Here is a 25,558-nt window from a genome sequence, read left to right as displayed (position 1 = left end):
TCTGGCCGTCTTTCTGGAGCAGCGCCGGGATTCCTTCCGCCGAGCTCCTCTCCCTCCTCGACGCCTCAGCCGCTTTCTAACTCGCCGCCGCCATCTTTGCGCGCCCGCCTGCCCTCCCCTCGCGCAGAGAGGGCAGGGGGAGGGAGGGGGCGGCGCAGCGGCGCGCGACAAGGGAAAGGCTCGCGGCGGCGGGTGACGCTGCACCACGTGACCTCAGCAGGATGGCTCGACGGCTAGAGCTGCCGCCGCCGCCGCCTTCTGCCCGGAGACGCGCGACTCCACTGCGCAACCACGTGACCATCGCCCGGATTCCTCCGCCCCTCCTGTCTCCCTTTCCCCTTGCGCCCATGGAAACGCGAGTGCGCACGCGTGCTTCTTTCTCTCCTCGTCGTCGTCACCACAGGCTGCTTCACCGCCTTCCCTCGCATCACGTGGCGGGCTTCCCGGACGATCTTTCGCCGCGTCCCTTGGTCACGTGGCCCGCCGTTTCCTCACGATCTTTACTTCAGAGGAACGCGAAGGGGAGGGGGTGAAGAGGGAAGAGAAGGGCGGGGGGAAGACGCGGGGTGAGGTTTCTAAAATGCGAACCCCTTCCATGAATCCGATGCCGGCTCGTAGTTAGCTGGAGTAACCCGCAAGCTGTCGCTTCAGGCTCGAGTGCTGGCCTAGGCCCGGTTTTTTTCCCGTTGGGAGGGGCAAAAAGGAGGAGGTAGAGGAGACGACCGTTGGGAGTCACGTGATGCTGCTTCCAAAGATGGCGGCGCCGTGCGTGCTCACGCAAGAGTAAGAGGTCGCACGTTCATCCGCATCGCGAGAGTTTGTTATTCGTGTGGTGTGACGGGAGAGGGTCGTGCCTCCCGCGAGAGCCATGATGAGGTCCGGGTGCGCATATAAGGCACCACGCAAGCGCGCACGCGGTTCTCTTTTTCGCATGGGAGGTATCCGCAGCAACGCGTGTTGCATTTGGCCCCATTCCCTAAATGTAGCTGCACTTCCTCCTCGTCTTCTGGAGCCAACGCGGCATAAAAACAACCCCAGTTGCTCTGCCCTCCACCTCTCAAAAGTCGAATTTCTTTCCTTTAATCTTTCAATGGTCCTATTTCAGAGAAAATGTACATGCTATTTCTTATTACTTCTATTTAGTATAGAAATACAAAAATACATAATGTTTTCATCTGGCACCTATTTACAGAGCATCTTATTGTAACCACATATACTGTGACTTATACTGTGAATGCAGGTGTTGCACTGTGCAAAGCTCCCCAATAAAGGTCTCATGGGGGAAGCTGTGTAAAAATTTCCTAGTGTTTTTATTTAGAATCTTTTGTCTGATTCTGTTGGGAGTCTCATCATCGCACAAGGGGCATAAACAGCAGATGCCATCAAATGGCACTATGGTGACATCCATAGCACAATGGCTTCTTCCAAAGAATCATTTGCTCAGAATTTCAATTTCCACCACCCTTAACAAACTACAATTCCCAGGATCCTTGGGGGGGAAAGCCATGTGTTTTAAATGCACTGACTGCTATGGGGGAAAAAAGATCAGGACTGGATCTGGAAGTCCCTTTCCATTTCTGAAATCTTCCCGTTGCCAGTTCTCAGTGTTTTCTTTTTCTGTGGTGTAGAGCATTCTTCAATATTTTAGGCATCTTTTTATTCACTCACAGGACTTTGGTAGCTGTGGTGCTGCTCATCTTTTAGTGGGGTGGGATGGACTTGTCATATTGTTGCACACCATCCCAATCTCCAAACAGTGAGAGATGCCAGAGGTTCCAGGCACTCACCCACGGTTTGGTTTCCTTGGAACGAGGAACAGTGGAGACTGTTATCTTTATGATTCTCCTGAGACAGACGGATACCAGCAACAACACACACACACATGTTGGTAGAAGCAATATTTGTGTGTGTGTGTGTGTGTGTGTGTGTGTGTGTGTGTGTATTGCTTCTCACAGCCTTGGATTCAAGTGGAACTCAAGCATGGCTCTCACCACTATTTTTCTTTAAAAATTGGTGCCGGAACTCACCATTAAGACCTCCCTCGGTCTCTTAGAATGGCAATGGTGGCCACCTGAGAGGTGCTGGAACTGAGTTCTGGTGAGTTCCAGCTGCAAAGAAAGCCCTGGTTCTCACACTCTGGCTTCTGCCTGCTTCTAGACAGCACTCTGGTTTGGTCGTTCTTGGAGCCGGGTGAGGGAGGGCCCCATCCATTTGCCCTCTGACAGAAAGCCACTTCCTTTATCAGACTAAGGACCATACTTAGATGATAACTATGACCTTTCCCTGGCTAATTCAGCAATGGAATCCTCCAGTGGATCTTAACCCTTGCTGGATTCAGGAATTAGAAGGGATACAGGCATCATACAGCCTAACCTCAACTCCACCTTGCACCATTATGTTACAGGATGCACATTTGAGGTGTTTTGTGTTATACATTTTTTTATTTAAATATTAGTTGAATTGTTTTAACGAATTGGCCTTCACGGTCCCTTCCAACTCTACAATTATATGATTCTAACTTGTATTTTATGTTGAGGCACTGAGACTTTTTATATAAAAAGCAACTATTAAACAATAAATAATAGCTATTAAAGAATAATCTAACTTGTGAAGAATACTCACAACTTCAGCAGTGCCATAGTTACATGTCTTCTCAGAAGTCAAACTCATTGTGGTTCTTTAGTTATGCACTGCATATTGGGAGAAGGCAGCGGGGTCTGCATTGTGTTTTACTCAGCTCCAAGATTCACCAACAAGAGTCAGGTGAAAGAGACATTCACTTAGGGCTCACCCATACTCCTGATTAATGTGGGTAGAAAGCTCCCTGTACCTCCATTGATTCTTTCTTGTATATAGTCTGTTGTCCTATAGACAAGTCCTATACTGTATCACTGTCAAAACAAAATTAAAAAATAACCTTTGCATATTTTAAAGTAGGTTTGTAATTTTTTCTCGGTGTTATTATTTAATCTTTTTGGGAACCGATTTGAGGGTTGTTGTTTTTTACAATCAAACAATTAAAGGAGCAAGCAAACTAGCAGATCCCACACCTGTTTTACAGCCTTAGGGTGCTACCCTAAACCCCCTTATTGGATAAAAAGCCTCAACTTGAACACTGTGGCACTTTGTATCAAATACGTGTGTTTCCTTATGCCGGTGTTTCTCAAACTTGGGTCCCCAGCAGTTGTTGGACTACAAGTCCCATCAACCCTAGCTAGCAGGACGAGTGGTTGGGAGATAATGGGAGCTGTAGTCCAACAACAGCTGGGTACTTACGCCTACTAACACATAATAACTCGAAACTGTTACACACACGTGGAGTTAGTCCCGCGGAGAGGAGGGACTACTATCACCCTTCTCCTCCTATCATGCGCCTGCTCTCCCCCTCGCTCGCCAATCAGCGGCAGCCGAACGCCAATTTTAAACACTCCTCCTCGGGAAGCTGTTGTGAGGTTCAAGTGCAAAAAGAGAGCCGTAGCCAACCAGAGGCCGTGAAAACGTGAGCGGCGGGCAGCCGGACCAATCGAACGACAAGGAAAAACTCCACTGTATCCATTTTTTTGAAAGCGGTTGAGAGCTTGGGAAATCCTCCCGCATCTTTGCTGCGGATTGTCAAAAACGGGGAGAAAGGAGCTCCCCTTTGCTGGTTTTCGTCTGTCACGTTTGCTGCTGGCTGTGAGCTTTGCTATTGGAGATCATGAGCAAAGGTATTCCTCCCCCTTGGTTTGAGGACTATTATGGGATGGGGTTTCGGGAAGAATTTGATATGGGAGGAATGGGCTCCCAAATGGACAGAGATGATGGGGAGGGGGGGGAAAGAGTGCTTGGAAGAGCATGCGAAGATGGGAAGTGGGTAGGGGTCTACCTTTTGTGGAGTGAATTTTTAAAAGTGAACTGAAGCTAAGCTGCAGTATGGGAGATGTGGTTTTTGGTTTGTGTGTCAAAGTGGGTGGAAAAATTCAAATTGTCCTGGGGGTGGGGAGCAGGGGCACCTTACAAGCAGGAACCATTGATGGTGGTCCCCAGTTTTAGACGATCATGGCACTTTTGAAGGGATCTAACTGCAAAAGGTGTGGGGCTTCCCCTCAACCCTGATTCTACCAGTCCTTCTGATATCTTCTGAGCTTTTACAGTGTGTAACTGTAATGGATAGTTGCTGAAAGTAGTTGAATTATACCAGTGTTTCTCAAACTTGGTTCCCCAGCTGTTATTGAGATACATCGTCCCTGCATAATCCATAGCTAGCAGGACCAGTGGTCAGGGGGGGGGGGTTGTTGGGATGTGGTTGTTACCTGCATCTAGTGCTAGTTGTCTAGCAGCATGACTTTTAAAATTGATTAAATCTGCAATCTCAGTGTCATTTAGCTGGGAGTATGCCCCAGTGAATTCAGCAGGACTTACCTGGAACATGGTTAGGATTTGTGCTGTAAGTTTGTGTAAATAGCTACCTGACAGTTCTGAAGGGCCCTATCTTAGGAGAGGCATTCATTTCTGATAATGCCTCTTCTAAAGGGGAATCCTCCCATCCATAGCTTTCATAATTTTAATTTTAAAAAATAAAAAAGAAGTCTGCTGTTTAATACTGGAAGCACTTTTTTAAATAAAGGAAAAGGATCTAAATTGATAAATCGTGGAAGCTTCCGCAATTAATATTTGTATGTAGAATAAAATATAGTGTTTTGTTAATTCACCCTTCTGGAAACAGTGGGGTTTTTGGGGGGGGCAATTTTTTTATTTGCATTTTCACTTACTGTACAACGTGCTATGGTTGGTCCATGGGGTCACGAAGAGTCGGACACGACTAAACGACTAACAACAACAACAACATACTGTACAACAAACATTTGAAAGAAAAATAAACATCAACAGCAGCTAGTTGCTTAATTCTCATGGAATAAAGTGTAACTGGCAGCTTAAGGTTAATGCTAATACATAGAGAATGCCTACATTGTGAATTAAGGTCATTAGTCCAGTAAATTCCCCAAATGTTTCCATGAGTTTGATGTGGTTGTCTGATTTGATAATCACATCATGTTTAAGACATGAATGGATGCCAAGCAGGAGGATAAAGGATCCAATTTGCCACTGGCTGCTTTGACCTGGCATGTCAATTTCCCAGCCAGGGTAAGTGACCAAACCTGTATGTACCAAAAATCAACAGACAAACCTGCTGCAGAACCCCAAGATTTGGATACTTCCAGGTGTGTAGCCACAAATAAGAACATTAGCATCTCCCTCTAGAAATTGTTTAAGGTTAGAAGTTCAGGTGATGGGGGGCATGTAAGGAATGCATAACTGAATATGAGATCACCTCAAAAAGGATGCTGAGGGATTGGAAAAGGTTCAGAAAATGATCAAGGAGATGGAGCAACACTTCTACCGGTATTAGGAAAGGTTGCAGCATCTGGGACTTTGCAGTTTAGAGAAAAGGCAAATTAAGAGGTGGCGCAGTAGAAGTTTATACAAAATTATGCATGGCATGGAGAAAGTGCATAGATAAGTTTTTCTCCCTCATAACACTAAACTTGTGGAGGTGAATTGTAGAAGCTTCAGGACAGATAAAGTACCGTACTTATTTACACACTGCATAGTTAAACTATGGAACTTGTTTGCACAGGAGATAGTTATGGCCACCAACTTGCATGTCTTTAAAAGATGACGATGAGACAAATTATTGGAAGAAAAGACAATCGGTGGCTACTAACCATGATGGTTCTGCTTTGCTGCAATGCTTCTGAATGCCAGTTGCTGGAAACTGCAGGAGGGGAGAGGGCTCTTGTGCTTGGATCCTACTTGAAGGTGGCCACTGTGAGAACAGGATGCTGCACTAGACGGGACACTGACATGATCCAACAGTCTCTTATGTTCTTAAGTAGTATTTGGGGAACCTTGCATAAATGTTAGGAGGATGTGAACCGTGGTACTGTGTGCTGGGAAATCTGAAAGAATGTGGAGTTGGGGCAGTTATATGTGTAAGGTTGCAGCCATGGGCGTGTGTCTGTGAGGTCCAAGATTTTGCAGCCCAACCACCTCCAAGGAAGTAATTTGCTTTTGCTTAAAGAGGTATAAGGAGCTATTCCATGACTAAGACACCACATAAATAAACTTGTGATCCTACACACCAAGGATCCTTCAACTTGGCACCCTCCAGGCGTTTTGGGCTACAACTCCCATCAGCCCCAGTCCGTATGGCCAACAGTCATCAGTAATGTGAATTTTAGTGCAAAACCAGGTTGAGGGATGGCTAGTATACACACAGGAGGAGAATAAACTCCACTGACCTTGGTTGAACCTAACAGTGAACATGCACAGATAAATGTCAAATGTCTGAGGCTGCCTGACTTGGTTGTTTTGCAATTACATGTATGTATTATCTGTTTCCCTGCCACAATATTTCAGTCTATAGGCTGGTATGTGGAGGGTGTTTAGGTACGGAGGCAGGGCAGAGATTTATTTGACATATAAAGTGCAGATGACAGCAGAACTCTGTGGGGTGGAGGGTTTCTAATTTGTAAGGGGTCTGGGGGTCCCTGTGGAATAAGAAAAAAGAAGCTTTTAAAAAAGCTATCTTGGGGGATGCATACAATTGTAGGTTCTTCCGTGGCATGCAGAAATTAAACAAGTCATGTTTGTTGATGTCAGTGCCTCTTCAATGTCTTCCAAAGTATCTGAAGTCCTAATAAAAAGGTGTGAGCTCTAGGGGGTGAAGGGGGAAGCTGAGTGATAGCATGAGGTGGACTGTTTTGGGGGTGCCGGGGAAAAGACATGCTATTGATCAAGCTGTAATAAATACCAGGAAGGAAGGAATGGTAACTTGGGAACGTCATACAGAGTTATGTGTGTGTGTTTGAAGAGGCTGGAAACTCTATCTGAGGGTCTGGAAATGGGGTAGGTTATTCTCAATTAATATTAGGGCCGCTGTTTGGGGGGGTGCTTATTTAGGATGCATGTGCGAGAGGGGCGAAAAATCAAAGGGAGAAAGGCTTTTTGCGGGAGCGGGAGACTTGGGATGAATAGCGATTTGGTCTGTGCAGGAGCTTGAAGCCTGGCAGCTGAAGGGTGCTTGCTTTTGGCAGGGTGGGAGGCAGATGGAATCGGGGGGGGGGTGGACGGAGACGACCCCTTGCTGCTGAGTTTCTTGCAGCGGCTCCACCTGGTGGCCGGGAAGGCGCCTGGCCAGCCCTTTAAACATGGCGGTGGTGGGAAGCGGGGCAGCCACGGCGGCTCCTCTTGCGCTCTCGGGGCTCAGGGCATGAGCCGGCGCTGGAGCTGGAGGCCGCTGGCGGCGCCGCGCTCTGACCGCCGCGTTTGCTCGGCTTCTTCCCGCCACCCCACCCCACTCCACCCGCAGGCAGGACGAGGAGGAGGAAGAAGATGTCCAGACCTCGAGAGGGCAGAGCCGACAGCGGGGCGGAGGTGGTCGCCGAGAGCGCCGAGAAGCGGGGCCCCAGCCGGACCAGGATAAACGGGGTAAGCCGGATGGATCGCTGCTTCCCTTTCTCTCCCTCAACGTTGGATCATCCCCCCGCCCTTTCCCAATAGGGACTCCCTGTCTCTCTCTCTCTCTCCTGCCCCTCATTTGCAGAAAGTAGATGGCGAGGCTGTTTGGCCTCTCCAACGCGCCCTGGGCGCAGCGCAGCGCCACGGAAGCGGGTGGGAAAGGCCTCTGGGCGCCGCCAGGCGCGCCCGGCTCGGAAGCGCAGCCGGGGACGACGCGCCGGGTTCTTTCCCCCGGGTCATCCGCCCCCTCGAGGGCATTTGCTGTGCTTCAATCGGGGGGAAGATGGACTCCTGCTGCTGCTGGCGGGGCGCGGTCTGTGATCCTCCCCGCCTTCGCCTTTTTGTTCATCTTAGGTGTTCCACCAAGTCGGAAGGTTGGAAATGGCAAATCGCGATCCTATTTTGAAAAAGAGCCTTTAAAGTAGGGGGTGGGGAGACGTCGGGGGTGAGAGCCCCTGGACTTCCCGGGAACTTTAAAAAATAGTTGGGGTACAGATCTGGATGGTAGCCTTTTATGGGCCTCCCCCCCCAAATGAAGAGTATTTTATACTCCAGCTTGTGTATGCTGTTCACCCATGGCAACTCTTATCAAGCAGGCTGCATCAATCCCCATTTAATAGATGAGGCCAGAAAGGAATTGGCTGTTGGCAATCCAAGGCCAGCATGTGAGTACATTGCTGAGCAAGGATTTGAGCCCATGCCTCCTTGCTCCAAACTAAAAAATATAGCACTAGGTCTTAAAATGAGTAATTTTTCTTCCTTTCTCTTCACCCCCTCTACTTGCTGCTACTGTCATTATCACTAAGGTTGGTATTATTTCTAAACTGCTTCAAAAGCTAAATGCTGTACAAAATCAGACCTTTTCTCCTGGGATAGAACTGTTGGCCCCTTGTATCATTTTGAAAGTGCAATCTTTACTTGGAAACAAATCTCCACTGTTTTAGTGGGCAGTGCTCCCTAATGCAGGAGTTACCAGTGTGGTACCCATAGGCCCACTTTGTCCACAGAGGCTCCCCCTTCTATTCTCCCTAGTAGAATAGGATATGGTGTGCACTTAGTTGTGTCTGGGTAGAGCCCCTGATATTTTCTCCAGTTTGCAGATTGTTAGTGTTACTAGATAGTTGTTAGTAGTGTTGCTACTTCACCAAAAGGTGCCAGGGCAGGTCAGCAGCTGTTTAGCCCTGGATGTGACAGGAGAGGCTTGTTGCCTTCATTCCCCAGGTGTAGGCTTCCTGGTTAGCCACTATGAGTGTCAGGATGCTGAACAGGATTTGATCTTTGGTTTGACCCAGCAGGGCTTTTCTTATGTGCTCAGTCCAATTCATGACGTAGAAGAAATTCACATTGAGTCCAGTAGCAGTTACTGCCGTGTCAGTGTGCTATGACTGGTATGCATGTGCTCTGCCACTAAGAATCCTAGTCATGTTTCTCTCTTCCAGTGTTGCATCCTGATACTTTATTGGGAATTGTACACACAGTTGTAAACCTCAGCTTCAGGAGCTAGAAACTAGGGCGAGTTCCCCACTCCGCCTACCCACCCACCCCCAAAAGAAAGCTGGCATTATCCACCACAATTTTAGAGTTGCATTTTTAAGAAGCACAAAAATGTGCCAAGAAAACTCGCGCGCCTGCGTACGTACGATAAAAGTTAACCCTTTCATTTTTAGGAGAACATATTTACTTGCCAGTCCAAAATCTATACCTACATGAGTCCAAACAAACCTCCTTCTGTACGACCTCCACTTCAAGAGGAAAACTCTGCCACACATCATGAGGCAAAATGCCAGAGCAAAATGGGGAATGAAAGCTACAGAAAAGGAGACGGTAAGCATAGCATTAGTTGTTGTTATTAGCAACTTGGTTGGCAATGGGGCCCCAACCCATTTCAATCAAGGTGTGTGTGTGTGTGTTTGCAGGCACATGTAAGTTTCTTTTTAAATTCGTGGCCTAGATTTCACTCGGAGGGGAAACGCTTTTTCACAAGCACCATGAGAGGTTTCTTACAGTGATATTACATCATCTCTGTGGGTGCTGCATCTTTCCCCTTCCCCACCCCATGTTGTATCCTCACAACAGCCCTGTGAGGTAGGTTAGCCGAGACACAAGGATGAGCCCAGATCCATCTAGAGAGCAGAGATGTGAACACAGGTCATCCCCCCAGCCCACTTACATTCAACTTTTCAAAATCACACTGACTCTCAAGCTCTGTAGACCAGGCGTCAGCAACCTAAGGCCCATGGGACGGAAGCAGCCCACAGAAGTCGTTTGACTGGACCACAAGCCACCCCGAACTGAGCTGCCACTTGCGCGCTGCGCTAAACCAGCGCGGTGCGGGGACTTGCTTCCGCGGCGCCGAAAATCACATCTGCGCAGACGCTGAAAATTGCGTCTGCATGCGTGATCCGGCCCATGGAGGGATCTCTGCGGGACCGATCCGGCCCAGGCAAGATAAACCTTGCGGACCCCAAGAGAGGCTAAGCTTTTTCACTGCAAGGGCCACATTGCTCAATTGGGGGGGGGGAATGAGGGGGAAGGGCACCTGGTCAGATGTGGGTGTGGCCAAAAGTGTTCAGGGCCACCCCACATGCTGGAAAGTGTATGGACACATGCAAACGAGAGCAGACAGGTGCGCAACCAGAGTCCAGAGAATTCAGCAAGTGGTGAAGCTGTGTCATCATACCTGCGAGACAATAAACAAACTAATGCATGACATGTAGCAGACTAGCCCATTGGGGAGAAGGCAAGGCTAGCAGCCACTTCCCTAACCCCGAGCCAACATGTTTGGTGTTTACAGGGAGGATTTGCGTATCCTAGCATCCAGGGCATTCCTAAGGTGGAGGGAGAGACATGGGGTTGTATCGAGTGCTGGATTACCCATTAGGTAGACTAAGCACATGCTTGGGGCATGAGATTTTTTTTTTTTTAAAAGAACATGGTGTTTGAAGAAGCATCATGGGATAGTATATGCTCATACTCTACCCGCCCCCCCCCCACCTTTTCTCTTCTCTTTTTTATTACTTATTCCCACCTAAACCAGGGGTCATCCTACAAACGTTAATTTAACTAATGCAAAGGAATCGGACACTGTCCTGTGTTGTAATAAATATATGTTTTATTACTGATATAATATTCTGATTACAGGTAGGTAGCCGTGTTGGTCTGAGTCGAAGCAAAACAAAAAAATTCCTTCAGTAGCACCTTAAAGACCAACTAAGTTTTTATATTGGTATGAGCTTTCGTGTGCATGCACACTTCTTCAGATAACTTCTGAAGAAGTGTGCATGCACACGAAAGCTCATACCAATATAAAAACTTAGTTGGTCTTTAAGGTGCTACTGAAGGAATTTTTTTTATAATATTCTGAGTTATATTTTCCTGATTCCTCCCCCCCCAATGTATATTGTGTAATTTGGTTTCTTTGTTGTTTTTATTTTGAATTACATACCAGGGAGGGCGCGATAATCATTTCAGTCCTTGGGGCCTCTAAAGGTCTTAATCTGCCCCTAGTTGTGTCCAGTGTGGTGCTAAATTGAGGTCACTGACAGGCTGACTTGTTCCACTGGCGAAAAGTGTTGCCGCAGTGGAATGCTGTTGCGCTAGAGAATGCCTAAGTAGCATCCTGGCAATATCTGTGACATAACAGACTATGCAATCTCTTGCACAATGGGCTTCTCCTTGCACAAAATTGTTGCGCTGGATTTCTCGCTTGCGCAGTGTTAAATCCCATCAGTCCACTAGCACTGGATACAGCCCTTGTCTACTGTACAGAGGTAACATTCAAGCTCGTTGCTCTGCACACCTTTGCCTCTGGTCTCCTCTATTACTGGCATGTGGCCTGAGGAATGTTTCCCGGGTGGTAATGCACCCCTTGAGGCAAAAAGAGAGAAGATTTCTGAGACGTGCGGTAGAGGAACCAAGGTTAGAATAATGTTTAAACTGGAGCACTGTTTTGACATGGAGCAAAGCAGATGTGAGCCTCCTCTCCTTCCATGTTCATTTGCATTCCCCCCCCCCCATCATTTGCAGACAGACTAAATATTGGCAATGCAGCCGACAGCACTATGAAATCTGAGGACCAGAACAGCAAAGAATGTGGGTGTGAATCTCCAGCCTCCTTCTCCAGTCTCAAACCCGAAGCCCCACAGCCTCCAAAAGCCCTGCCTCCAGAGCCTGCTGATGCAGCAAACAGAAAGGAAGCCCAGAAGAAAGGTATCAAGACCAAGCCTGGCTCCAAGAGAAAGTAAGTGCGGCTCCAAGAGTGACTTTGGAATACAATTGATAAGGCAGCACCTGCTTACAATCTGAAAGTCATGGCGCAGAAGGAAGAGCAGAGGTTGAAGGAGGAGTGAGGGAAAGTGAGCACTGTTCCTTAGTTTTGGAGTTCTTGTAATATCCAGCTGGAACGGAAAATAATTTGAAGAGACGAGGGCCACATGTTAATGGTCTCTCAGCAGGGCTGATGGCAAAACCCTGCAGTCCTGTTTTTCTTCCTTTCTTGTAGCCTGGTATAATGGCTTTTCTTGGCTTAATAAAGCTGTCACTTTTTAAATGGGGCTGATGCCTGCTTAGGAACACGGGTGGCACTGTGGTCTAAACCACAGAGCCTAGGGCTTGCCGATCAGAAGGTCGGTGGTTCATATCCCCCTGGCGGGGTGAGCTCCCGTTGCTCGGTCCCAGCTCCTGCCAACCTAGCAGTTTGAAAGCACGTCAAAATGCAAGTAGATAAATAGGTACTGCTCCGGCGGGAAGGTAAACAGTGTTTCCCTGCACTGCTCTGGTTCGCCAGAAGCGGTTTAGTCATGCTGGCCACATGACCCGGAAGCTGTATGCCGGCTCCCTCGGCCAGTAAAGCGAGATGAGCGCTGCAACCCCAGAGTCGTCTGCAACCGGACCTAACGGTCAGGGGTCCCTTTACCTTTACCTTTTAATGCCTGCTTATTGCCAATAGGTGCCACTAGAGTGCAGTCTGTACACATTGCAGTGGACGCTCAAGTTGCAAATGTGATCCGTGTGGGAGGCATGTTCGCAACCCGCAGCGCCACGTCTGTGCACGTGTGGGTCACGATTCAGCACTTCTACGCATGTGCAAAGTGCGATTTTAGTGCTTTTGCGCATGCGCAAGCACCAAAAACCAGAGGTAACCCCTTCCGGTACTTCTGGGTTCGGTGCAGTGCCCAACCTGAAAACGCGCAACCTGAAGCGTCTGTAACCCGAGCTATGACTGTAAAACAATGATACTGTACATGCAACTCCCGTTTTGCATGCATTCAGAGAACACGCAACTGTGCTCACGTGCATCACCACAAACTTAGAAGTGGCAGGAAAAGGGGGTGGGGTGGGTTTATGCATGCTCTGCCAAAGCACATGATGACCTGGAACGTAACCCCTGTGCAAAAGGAGAGTTGCCTGTACTCCTAAGCATAGCAATACTGACACCTAGTGGGATTAACCAATTATAACATGAAGATGGAGAGGATAAAAAGGACACAGAAGAGGAAGAGGGGAATCATAGAATTGTAGAGTTGGGAGGGTCATCTATTCCAACCTCCTGCAACGTAGGAATCACAGCTATAGCACAGGAAAGAGGTAGGACATTTAAAAATTGATCACATAAACTGACTCTATAAGCAGTGATTTCAATTGCAAGGTGATTTTGGGTGTTACGTTATAACGTAGGGCTTGGGAATCTGTGGCTTGCTGGACGTTGTTGGACTCCCAGCTCCCATCAGCCCCAGCTGCCATGGCCAAAGGTCAGGGGTGTTGGGAGTCCAGCAACCTCTGAAAAGCCACAGCCCCCCCTCCCCCATCTCCAAGCCAAAAGGATGCAGAGCTTTGAGGGGACACTGAACTCTTTCCCAAGCAGAATGGGGATGTGGCAACCTCATGGGCGTACTAAGAACAGAGATGCTTCCGTCCTGGGAGATACGAGGCTGATTTAAGAGGAGAGTGGGGGAACCCCTCGGCATTCATGTGGCTTTCTCCATCTCTCTCAGAGCCCAAGGGAAAACGCAGCAGAACCGAAAGGTCACAGATTATTACCCTGTTAGAAGAAGCTCCCGGAAGAGCAAAAAAGAATTACAGGTACTGTCTTCTCTTGTAGTGCCTCTTAAAACAACTTTGCCAAACCCCAAACACCCCTTGGAGACAGATGCTCCACCAAGGAACTGTGAAAACTCTTACAAAGGGTACTGGTACCACGGGAATAACTGCCCCATCTGACAGCCCAGTTCTCTCACCTTGTTTCTGGTTTTCTTTTTTTTTTCTTTTTTTTAAATGATATTTTATTGATTTTTGCATAGTAAAACACACACACACACTCAAAATACAGAAACAAACATAACATATTTTCCACCTACTTCTGTCCACCCTCCAAGAGCCCTCTCCTCCCACAAGAGGATCCCCTGGAAAACGGGCATTCGCAGTGGTTCATTTTATGATTGGATTTCTCCCCACTCCTCCCTCCCACCCCAGGAAACCCCCCCCTGCCACAAAGAGGCTCCAGGTTTGCAGGAGGGACGCAAGTGGGTATCCATCCAACCATCTATTCAATCTTAATACACACTCAAAAAAAAAAAAAAGAAAAAAGAAAAAAGAAAGAAAAAAAAAGAAGAAGAAAAAATAAGAAAAAGAAAAAGATAAAAGAAAAATATTATTAACTAATCATTTTTCCATAAACATTGTTTTTATGTGGGCTTCCCCGATCTCCCCTCTATCTGATTTTCATTTTTGAATCATATTTTACAGTTTTCTTATCATAGTCCTCATTCTATTTTTAATCTTTCCAATCTTATATTACTATACTATCCATATTCTTTAATAATTTCTCTTTTATTCCCAATTCTCACCTCCTCCCTCTCCCGTCCCCCAGAACCCCTCCTGCCACGAAGAGTCCCAGAGGACGGAAAGAGGCAAGGAAGTGATTCTTTTTCCAATTGGATCCCTCCCCCCTCCCCGTCCCCCCCACCCCAGAAGCCCCCTCTGCCACCAGGAGCCCCCAGCCCGGGGACGACCGACAAGTGGGGGAAAGCACCCAACCGTTACAAATCATCTTGCCTAAACCATCTTTCTGATGCTACCAATTACTATTACATCCTAATTCTAACAAACATACAATTTTGTTCCCTCCCTTGCCACAATTTTCTTCCAAGGGCATCCTTATATTTTAAATCCTTTTTACCTTCCCAATCTTTAATTTATCGATTATTCTCAATTTTCCCTCCTCCTCCCCCGATCACGGCTATTCCCTTCCATTCCAACAAGTTCCAAAGTCAGCAATCCAGTTTTCAATCCCTTTTTATCCATCCTAGTAAATAATATATATTCCATCCTCCTTCATCCCTCCCCTTTCTTAACATATTTTACAACCCAAATGTCTCTGGCCTCCCCCCAATGTTCCCATCTTGTTTGCACATTGTTTTCCTTGTGCGTTTTCTTCTCCTCAAACAGCTCTTGTTCCACCCCTTCAAAAGGGGGGGTATTCCAAATCCCAATTTGATCTTTCTCATCTTGCATATCTGCACCATCCTCGTCTTCTTTGATTGAATTATGGTTCGATTCATGTGTCCTATCCTCCTCTTTTACTGTTGATTCACTTATATCCTGTTTCTGTACATCCTGATTTATTATTTCCATTTGCTGTTGAGTCTTATCCATGCTGATTTTTATTTCCCACAAGAGTCTCATGACTTTTCTCTGGAAACCAGGTGCATAGTCCATTGTTGACATTTTCACCAACTCTTCAAGGACAGAGCAGAACTTGAATAACAGGAAGTGGTCACCAATTGTGACTGTACCGATTTCTGCCAACTGGATGCATTAAGTCCATTCCTCTAAAAGTCCATTCCACTATTTCTTTTATGTCCTCCCCGTCCGCTTGCTGTTATGTCCGGGTTGCCGCTTTCGGAATGGAGGGGGAGGGGCTTGTCTCTTTAGATTCCACTGTTTGCAGGGGTTTTCCAGCCTTAATACAGTTCTCCCCCTTTGCCCTGCCTCTGGGGGAGAATTTTTTTTTTTTTTAATCCTTGGAATTGCTTAGGCAGCAAGCTTCCTTTCCCTGGCATCGGGTAATTCTCCTTTTACTGCTTCTTCTTTACATCAGCGGGGGAAGATCGGCTTCCGTTTTTAAGTCTCACCCCCGTTCCAAATTAAAAGTCAATTAAAAAATTTTTAGGTCCTTTTACTCACAGTTCCCAATCTTTTCAGTCCTTCTTTAAAAAGTATCCAGCGCTCTCCACCTCCGGTTCGGAGCTTCTCTCCGCGAGGGCAACGATCATGCTCAAGATGGCCCCCACGACTACAACCTTTCCTGCACCGGCGCTCTTATTAGGGCATACCGGCGAGCTAGGGAGTCGGAATTGGGGCTCCGCTGAGCATTTGCCCCAGTGACGCTCGACACTGGGTTCTATGGGGTGCAGCGTCGCTCCCGCTGCTTCCCCCCCCCTCGCAAAGACGGGCTGCCTCGGAGCTCGAAGCAAACCCCACCGGACGGCGCTGGCGCTAGACCGGAAGCCCCTTCTTTTCTTTTAATTCCACTTGCTTATTAGTCACTTTTGGGGGCCAAGCAAAGCCTAGCAAAGCAACATACACAGAGAGAAACTTTGGGAGCTGCTGAGTTAGATCATCAGCGGTCTCTTAAAGGCAATAGTAGAAAATTTTATGGTTTTAGGCCTCCTTTGAATGCCAGAACCTGAGAGAGCCATACAAATGATAACAGGGAGAGAGGTCTACAACTTAAGGGCCACCACTGGGAAAGCCCTGTCTCATGTGCTCACCAGTGCAGTCATTAGAAAAAAAATTTAGTACCATCAGTTTCACCCAGTGAGCACATGAGCAGAACCCCAAGATTACTGATCCAGCATTACAAATTTTAGTGGCCTCAGACTTTTGATTTTAAGTTTTGTTCATAAGCTGCATTGTGTTTGTTTATTTATTCATGAAGCCTTTTTCACTAGCCCCAGGCAGCATGGCCAGTGGCCCAAGTTGGAGGAAGTTGTTGTCCAGCAACCTTGGGACATCCTAGGTTCTCCACCAGAGACAAGATATGAGGCTTTGAGAAGCTTTTTGCCACTTCATGCATATAACTAAGCCCAAGACTTTTGCTTCAGTGTGTATTGTAATTATATTCCTGAACTTACACAAAATAAGGGCTGTGGAATGGTTATATGAAAAGGGAGGTTTTATTTCATTGTTGTGCAGTAGCAATCCTATGTGCATTTACATGAAAGCATGTAAAAGCATGTCTCGCTGTGATTAGTTTGACTTCCTAGTAAGTGTGTGGTTGTGTGTTAGGGTTGCACACCCTTTTGCCTAAATGCTGTATCCCTCATCATGTTTGCTTGGGAGCAAGTCTTCAGGAACTTTCTAAATAATAGCACTTAGGCAGTGATCCTGTGCACACTTTGCATGTCTACTCAGCAGTAAGCCCCGTGGTGCCCAGCAGCGCTTCCTCCCTAGAAAGTGTGCATGGGATCACAGCCCTAGGCTCATTCTTCTAAAGGTAGTGCTTCCAAGTGGCATTGCTATGTTTCTTGATCTCTTTTCAGATAGAGGAGAAAAAACGGATAGATGACTTAATAGAAAGCGGCAAAGAAGATGGCATGCAGGTAACGGCAACAGCATCATGGCACTACTGCTGGCAGTGGTTGTCCTCTAAGGGCAGGCGGGCGCAGCCAGTGAACCTCCGGGTGAACTATGGTTCCCATCAGCCTTAGCTAGCATGACCAATGAGCAGGAGTGATGAGGCTGTAGCCCAGCAGCTACTAAAAAGCTACAGGTTCCCCATTCCTGCCTTCCCCAACCCGTTTGGATGACAACTCCCATCAGTGCCAAGCGGCACAGTTGCAAATCCCAGTTCACCAGGTGCTATTGGGATTCCCTTGTGGAGAGTGAGTTCGCTATTAGTATACAGCAGGGGTACTGGGTAGGATATTTTTAATGTAACCTCGCCCCAACCCCAAGTGGGAGGTATTTATTTTTAGTTGTTTGTAGTATTACAACAGAGCTGGTTGGACAGTGTTCTCAAAGCTACGAACATGAGTTTGACCAAACTGCGGGAGGCAGTGGAAGACAGGAGTGCCTGGCGTGCTCTGGTCCATGGGGTCACGAAGAGTCGGACACGACTAAATAACAACAACAACAACAGTATTACAACAGATTATTGTAATATTGTAATGTAAAGATTTTAAAGGGTTTTTTTTGTTGCCTTTACCAAAGTAAAGCAACTAATAGATTTAATAAATGCAAATAATCATAATACTGTCCTTCTCTGACTTCAAGTGAGGTAGCAACTGCTCTGTGCTGGGTTCAGGCCGACTGTGACAAGAGAGAGGAGATTGGGTGTTGCTGCAGCAACAGTCAGCCTTGGACTGAGCCCCACACAGAGGCAGCAGTTCTGTCCCAGCCGCAAACTCGGCTTTCTGTTAAAGGGCAGCCTTTTACTCTGACAGGGCAGGGGAAGCTCTGGCTGCGCCAAGGGCTCTGTGGCGAAATCTTCTGAGGACAGTAGGGCGATGTCCTTGGGTCAGAGGACCCACTGGCACACAGCACTTGCCTGTGGAACCGCTTCTGGGGCCTTCCCCATGTGCAGTTCTGCTTCTGATACAGAGGCCCCGCCAGCAATGCGTATTTAAAGCAGTGTTCCACCCCTTAAACTTCCCTCGGAGAATCCAGGGAATGGTGGTTGAACAAGGCTGGGCCAAGACATTTTGGCACCTGAAGCAAACCACAAAATGGCAAGACACCCTGCCAGGGAAGAGGGGGTGAGGAAGATCTACATCTGGAATGAGGGGGGGGGGGTAAAGATCTACATTGGGAAGGAAGGTGGGAGGAGACTTGGCAGCACCTTCTCTTTGCCTGTTTGCCATGGGGGGGGGCGTCCTGCCACACCTGCCAAGTTGCTGTCAGAGAAATAAGGGACCGGGCCGGAAATAGCAGACCGGAAGTAGCGCTGCCGCCATTTTGGAACTGGGCGGAGCATGCTCAGAAGTGACTTTTGATGCTGCTTTGCTCAGTTCCAAAATGGCCGCCGCGCCAGAGGTTGCACTGCAGCCATTTTGGAACGGGGCAGAGCGGCATCAAAAGTCTCTTCTGAGCATGCTCCGCCCAGTTCCAAAATGACGCCGCGCCAGAATAAACCGGGGGGGGGGGGAATCGTTTTTTTCAGCTAGGAACAGCTGGAAAAACAGGGATTTCCCGGGGAAAACGGAAGACTTGGCAGCTATGCGTCCTGCCAAGGAGGTGGAAGTTCCAGCCTCCAAGGAGGGCACCACAGCCATTGCTGCCATTGTGGCAGCAGCAGCAGTGGGCAATGGGTTCCTTGGAGGCTGGAACTGCTGCCCCTGCTGCCCAAGACCATAAGCCCACCTTGCCTCATGGGTGGGCTAGCCCTTGTGTTGAGAATCATTAGGAGACCCCCATTCCCCTCACAGAATTGCAGTTCCCAGAATTCCCTAGGAAGAAAAATTGGCTGTTGAACCACTATGAAAATTTTAGCTCTGTGAGGGCAAACAGGGTGTGTCTCCTAATAACTCTCAGCACCCTTAACAAACTACAGCTCCCAGGAGTCTTTGGGTAAGCTATGACTATGTAGAACGGCATCATAGTGTTATATGGTGCTGTTAGGGCCAGAGTCCCTGGACCTCTTCTCCAAAAGAAAGAGAAATCTGACCCCAAGGTAGCCAACTTGGTGCCCTTCAGATGTCACTGGACTCCAGCTCCCATCAGGCTTAGCTAGCACAGCCAATGGTTGGGAATGATGGGAGTTGTAGTCCAGCGACAACTGGAGGCAGCCGGTTCCCCACAGAGCTTTGGAGTGTTTGATGTCTTATGCAGTAATCTATTTTAGAAATTTGGGAAGTCTCAGAAGCGGTGAATAATATGTTAACAGGGATCGGCTCCTCAAAGATAGAACGGGGGAGATCCCACGGGAGACCCACAAGCCCATAGCTACAGCGGGTAGGTTAACATGTCGTCGTCTTCTCTGCAGATTGACTTCATTGATGGTAAAGGGCGAGGGGTCATTGCAACCAAGCATTTTAAACGAGGGGAGTTTGTGGTCGAATATCACGGGGACCTCATTGAGATCACGGATGCCAAGAAGCGAGAAGCTGTGTATGCCCAAGACCCATCCACTGGCTGCTATATGTACTACTTCCAGTACTTGAGAAAAACATACTGGTGAGCTCCACTCCTTCTGCGAAGATGCATCTTACATCAGGGCCGGGGAGCCTGTGGACTTCAACTCCCATCAGCCCCAGCCAGTAGGTCAGTGGTCATGGATGATGAGAGTTGTAGTCCAACAACATTGGGAAGGCCACAGAGTCCCTACCCCTAATTGGGAGGGTGAGGTAATGTTGCTTCAGACAGCTTCATGCTTGGGGTTTTCCTTGGCTTGGAGATATTTGGGAGGGGGGGGGGGTCCTGAATGAAAATGGAAGGGGCATATTTCCCTCTTATCCTGGCAAAATATTTACTGAGAATCAGGCCATGTTAGAGTAGTTTGGGAGCTTTTTCTGCCTATGGCTCCCATGACACAGAGCCAGGATGGGAGACATGGGGTACACCTGACGTTGTGGGACTCTAATTCCCTTCAGCCAGAGCTGATGGGTGTTGTGTTCCAATGTCATACAGAAGGCTGCAGACTTTCCCACCAGTGTGCTAGAGCACTGGTTCTCAAAGGGTGAGGCAAGTGTGGTGGAAAGATTCAAGGACAATTTAAACATTTCATCGTAGTATAGTACAGTGGTACCTCTACTTATGAATTTAATGCGTGCCAAATGCACATTTGTAAGTAGAAAAAATTTGTAAGTCGAATCCCATAGGAATGCATTGGGAGAAATAATTCGTAAGTAGAAAAAATCCTATCTAAAAATTTGTAAGTAGAAAAAATCCTATCTAAACCGCATCCAATATGGCAGACGGAGCTCCATTCGTAAGTAGAAACATTCGTAACTAGAGTTATTTGGAAGTAGAGGTACCACTGTATAGTATAGTATAGTATAGTATAGTATAGTATAGTATAGTATAGTATAGTATAGTATAGTATAGTATAGTACAGTATAGTACAGTATAGTACAGTATAGTACAGTATAGTACAGTGGTACTTCGGGTTACAAACGCTTCAGGTTACAAACTCCGCTAACCCAAAAATATTACCTCAGGTTCAGAACTTTGCTTCAGGATGAGAACAGAAATCACGCGGCAGCAGCGGGAGGCCCCATTAGCTAAAGTGGTGCTTCAGGTTAAGAACAGTTTCAGGTTAAGAATGGACCTCCGGAACAAATTAAGTTCTTGATCAGAGGTACCATAGTATAGTGTAAAGCAGGGGTGGCCAACTCCCAAGAGACTGCGATCTACTCACAGAGTTAAAAAGAGGCAGTGATCTAACCCATTTTGGGGGGTTCAGGTTGTTGAGCTTTTATTAGGGAGGAAAGCCCATTTTTTAGGGGTTCAGGTCAAAGTTGTTGAGCTTTTTTAGGGGAGTCAAAGTTGTTGAGCTTCTTTGACGGGAGCCAGTGATCTACCACAGACATCCAGTGATATCACGATCTACCTGTTGGACGTGCCTGGTGTAAAGGTAAAGGGGCCCCTGACCATCAGGTCCAGTCGTGTCCGACTCTGGGGTTGCGGCGCTCATCTCGCTCTATAGGCCGAGGGAGCTGGCATTTGTCCGCAGACAGCTTCCGGGTCATGTGGCCAGCATGACAAAGCTGCTTCTGGTGAACCAGAACAGCACACGGAAACGCCATTTACCTTCCCGCCAGAGCAGTCCCTATTTATCTACTTGCACTTTTGATGTGCTTTCAAACTGCTAGGTGGGCAGGAGCTGGGACCAAGCAACAGGAGCTAACCCCATTGCAGGGATTCGAACTGCCAACCTTCTGATCAGCAAGCCCTAGACTCTGTGGTTTAACCCACAGTGCCACCTGGGTCCCTCAATAGTATAGCATAGCATAGCATAGCATAGCATAGCATAGCATAGCATAGCATAGCATAGCATAGCATAGCATAGCATAGCATAGCATAGCATAGCATAGCATAGCATAGCATAGCATCTTTTGGATACACAACCAGGAACAGTATTCACACTTTTCTTCAAGAGCATTGGCTACTCTAGAGTTCTCCATGACATATTGTTGTGAACAGGGATTTTCAACTCTGACAAATATAGAAGATCAGAAAAGAGAGAGGCTTCTTTGTGTTGATGAGATGAGTCTGTTTCACTCAAATTATGACCTAATATAGATGAGATTACAGCCATACCTCATGTTACGTCCGCTTCAGGATGCGTCTTTTCAGGTTACGGACGTAACCCGGAAGTCCCAGAACGGGTTATTTTTGGGTTCGGCACACGCATGCGCAGAAGTGCCAAATTGCGTCACGCGCGTGCACAGACGCGGCACTTCAGGATGTGGCCTTTTCATGTTGCGAACGGGCCTCCGGAACGGATCCCGTTTGCAACCAGAGGTACCACTGTACCTGGAAAAAGCAAGCTTACACCTCTCATTGTGTTTGTGTACATACTTAAGGTACATATTTAAGAGGCTTGTTTATCATAATTTTTTGGGAATGTCTCATGTTCTTATGTAGCTGCATTCTTCTATACTTTCTGGATTTCCCAAGATCACAGTATAAAGCAGTTGTGTTCTATGTCATAAGTCAAGCACAGCTAGGAATTTTTCTTTTTCTTTTCCAGTGTATTTCTTATCAACAAAAAAAAATAAGTGTGGCATGCACAAATTTTTATTCTGAAAGTGTGGCCCAGAGAAACAAGTTTGAGAACCATTGGCCTAGAGCAGCTCTTCCCAACCTTGGGCCACCAGAGGTTGTTGGGCTACAACTCCCCTCATTGCTAGCTAGCGGGGCCAGTGCTCAGGGATGATGGGAATTGCAGTCCCAACAACATCTAGGGACCCAAGGCTTCACTAGAGAAATTGTGCCTTCCTTGATTTAGTGTTCCTTCTCTTCTCTGCTCTAGTGTTGATGCCACAAAAGAGACCCACCGTCTCGGAAGGCTGATCAATCACAGCAAATGCGGCAACTGTCAGACAAAACTTCATGACATTGACGGCACCCCCCACCTCATTCTGGTCGCCTCCCGTGACATTAAAGCCGGCGAAGAACTCTTGTACGATTACGGAGACAGGAGCAAAGCGTCCCTTGAGGCTCACCCATGGCTGAAACATTAGCGCAACTTCCTGGAACGGACTTACCAAGAGGACTCTTGTTTACAGCTCTTGCGGTAGACCCCCTTCCTAAGTCTGCTCTGTATAATGGTGATTTGAGATGGCCGCTGCAGGGTGGAAGTCTTCCAGCCCTACCCCGAGCAAACTTGAACCTGAATTCCTGGTGATTTTTAATACATTATGCTCATCTGGATTGCCTAATCCTCACCTCCTCTACCCACCTGCATACGAACAGAAGAAATTATCAGTGATTCCTAACTTGGGATATTTGGGACTGAATTTTTACTGCTGAGAAATCAGCTTTTACTAAGGTTTGTTCGTTTTGAAGTCGCAGTTTTGCTCGTGCGAGGGAGGGAGGGCGGGGTAAAGATAATATTAGGAAAGTAGTGTTGACCATCTCAGGTGAAGGTCAGGGGCAGGGGAGATACCCCCCCTTCCCCTTCCTCTATGGTCACTGTTTCAGTAAATGCCTGATCTGGGGCACACTTCTGAACTTCATCTGGGATTCTCACAATTCACAGGTGGGTGATGGTGCTATTAACAGATATCAGATCCCTGCAATCAGTGGGTATAATCTAGGCAGAGATGTACTTGTCCCAGTAACCCTGGGGGCTGCAAATGGGGAGGAGAGGAAGGAGAAGTTTTGTTGCACAAGCAGAACAGCTGCATTGGATACAATCCTGTTAGGTTGGCAACTAGATGGGCAAAGGGGTTGTGTGATGCTCTGCTAAAGGTGAGCAAAGCTTTCTCCTTTCCACAGTAACTGTCCATGCAACCCTTCTGGCACTGGTTATGCAGCTACTGCTTCTAGATGTACCTTCCTGGGTAAAGGAAGTAAACTGGAGTGAGTTGGTCTGTCATCACCCGTCATTGACTATATGATTTGCCACCCTTCTCTGAAGCCTGGGATGGGGAGCCTGTGGTCCACTGGTGGACGACAACTCCCATCAGCCCAACCCAAGCAATGACCAATGTTCAGGGAAGATGGGAGTTGTAGTCCACTAATGTCCCAAGGGGGCCACTGGTCTCCCCTCCTGTCTTAAACCCAGCACGGATAAGTAGTCCGAGAAGGGAAAAGCTTTTCCTGCGTTTTAGGCCCCAGTGACCTTGGCATGGCCACACAGATGTCCTTGTTTGGCTTCCTACCACCAAGTCCTCCAGTGCTGCCCAGGGGTCCGTAAGATTTAGGGACCCGGCCTCTGTTTCTTTCTTTTTTAAAAGAGCTGTGAACTCCACTCCTGAGGTTGCTGGATTATCATTTTAAATTTATTTTAAATAAAGGGCGTTTGATCCACGTAGAACTGTGAAGCCAAAATGTTAATAATTAACTGCACTTTCTCTCTCTCTCTCTCTCTAAGAGAAAAGAGGGAGAAGAATAACTTGGAGAAAACTCAATGCTTTTTATAGAATCAATGGCCGACTTTTGCTTAAGGGGAATTTTTTTATATGAAAGCTTCTTGGGACAAAGCTCTTTTTCAACAATCTGGCTGCTGGGAAGCATCAATCAGTTCTGGTGCAAACATGAGATTATTTATTTACTCTTGACTGCTCTTTGGGAACCATGTCCCCAAACTTGGACTTCCTCTTCTATCTGTATGTGTGTGTGTATATACTCACACACGCATGCATGTATGTGCATGCTCATACAGGCACCCTTGGCACACCTCCAATCAGATCTAGTGGGATTAAATAGGTACTTGGAGTATATCTTTTAGGGCAAGGATGGTGACCCTGTGGCCCCCAGATGTTGCTGGGATCAAGTTCTCATCACCCCAGATCACTCGCCATGTTTGCTGCCACTGTTGGGAGGGAAAGTCCAGCAACATTTGGGGCACATCAGGTTTCCCACTCCTGATTTTGGGTGTGCTCCTCAAGCTGGCACCAAGTGCTCTTGGACCTTGGCTGCATCTAAGGCTCTGGGAGACAGCTGGGGTGTGTATGTCCACGAATACTGTGACATCCTGGTTATATGCTTGAGCAGCAAGTGGGGTGGGGTGGGGAAAGGGAGATGGGACCTGATTGGTAATGTATTTTTTAAAGCTTAAAAAAGACACCTTGAAGAAAATAATATTTCTCTGTATAAGAAAATAAAATAAAGTGATGTATTTATTAATGATGAATTGATTGCTTTAGCCAGCATTGCGGTTCTGCCTTCACCCATTCCCAGCTGTCTCTGACCATGTTCTCACTGGGTGTCATTGGACTACAACTCCCATCATCCCTGGCCATTAGCTGGCTGGCTGAGCCTGATGGGAGTTGAAGTCTGCAACACCTAGAGGGCAGCAGAATGGGAAAGCTGCTTTTGAGTGTTGTCTCTGATGTCTTTTTTTTTTTTGCCATGTGCAAGCATTTGGGCTTATGGGAACACCAGAGGCAGTTTTAGAATGCACAACCGATTTGGCCGCACTGGGTGCTACACTGCAGGGGGGCATCGCTACTATGCTGTAGAACAGAGCATGAGAAGCAGGGGGTGGGGGTGGTTGCCACTGGGAAGCTCTTAAAATCCTGTGGCTGCAGCATGGAACCAGATTCAGGATCTTTTCACTTAGCTCATCCTGATTAGCATGCATAATCGTAAATATTACTGCCCTGCTCTTTGTGAAACTAGGGTCCAGTTCCCTGGGCCTCCAAAACATCTACTTCATGCATGGCATAAATTAACTCATAGAATTCACTGCCACAAGATGTGACAGTCGCCTGTTAAGATGGCTGTTGACCACAATGGTTGTGATCTACATCCTCTTTTGGAGGCCATAGGCCCCTGAATGCCCATTGCTGGGAATCACAACTAGGGAGAGTGTTACTGCTCTTGGGTCCTGCTTGCGGGCTTCCCAGAGGCATTTGGTAGGCCACTTTGAGAACAGGATGATGGCCTG

The 25,558-nt window shown here is 47.4% G+C and overlaps 2 protein-coding genes across 3 annotated transcripts in view; one reads left to right on the top strand and one right to left on the bottom strand.

Moving 5' to 3' along the window:
* The window catches only part of SBNO1 (strawberry notch homolog 1), a 39,869-nt gene extending 39,151 nt beyond the window's left edge, over positions 1-718 (bottom strand). The window contains exon 1 of the mRNA XM_035098173.2: positions 1-718. The gene's annotated coding sequence lies outside the window, so the exon portion shown is untranslated.
* A 2,873-nt stretch (positions 719-3,591) lies between these two features.
* On the top strand, positions 3,592-24,787 carry KMT5A (lysine methyltransferase 5A). Of its 2 annotated transcripts, none has more exons than XR_004691399.2 (8): positions 3,592-3,707; positions 7,352-7,470; positions 9,168-9,324; positions 11,527-11,740; positions 13,494-13,581; positions 17,043-17,102; positions 19,484-19,761; positions 22,475-22,608. XR_004691399.2 is itself a non-coding variant. In XM_035097558.2 (8 exons), the coding sequence occupies exons 1-8, from the start codon at positions 3,698-3,700 to the stop codon at positions 22,683-22,685; spliced, it is 1,050 nt and encodes a 349-aa protein (XP_034953449.1). In that variant the 5' UTR covers positions 3,592-3,697; the 3' UTR covers positions 22,686-24,787. The 2 variants fall into 2 exon arrangements, 1 of the variants encoding a protein (XP_034953449.1); XM_035097558.2 differs by having other exon boundaries at positions 19,484-19,674; positions 22,475-24,787.
* The last annotated feature ends 771 nt before the right edge of the window (positions 24,788-25,558 follow it).

The sequence above is a fragment of the Zootoca vivipara genome, chromosome 17, assembly GCF_963506605.1.
Source record: "Zootoca vivipara chromosome 17, rZooViv1.1, whole genome shotgun sequence".
Classification (NCBI taxonomy): Eukaryota; Metazoa; Chordata; class Lepidosauria; order Squamata; family Lacertidae; genus Zootoca; species Zootoca vivipara.
Note: the sequence above shows the minus strand (reverse complement) of the source record. Positions and strands in the feature narration are given on the sequence as shown.

Excerpts from the sequence above, each read along its gene's own strand:
- KMT5A (XM_035097558.2), top strand. Across the intron at positions 7,471-9,167 it reads GCCGGACCAGGATAAACGGG|GAGAACATATTTACTTGCCA; the intron begins GTAAGCCGGATG and ends TTTCATTTTTAG. Across the intron at positions 17,103-19,483 it reads GCAAAGAAGATGGCATGCAG|ATTGACTTCATTGATGGTAA; the intron begins GTAACGGCAACA and ends TCTTCTCTGCAG.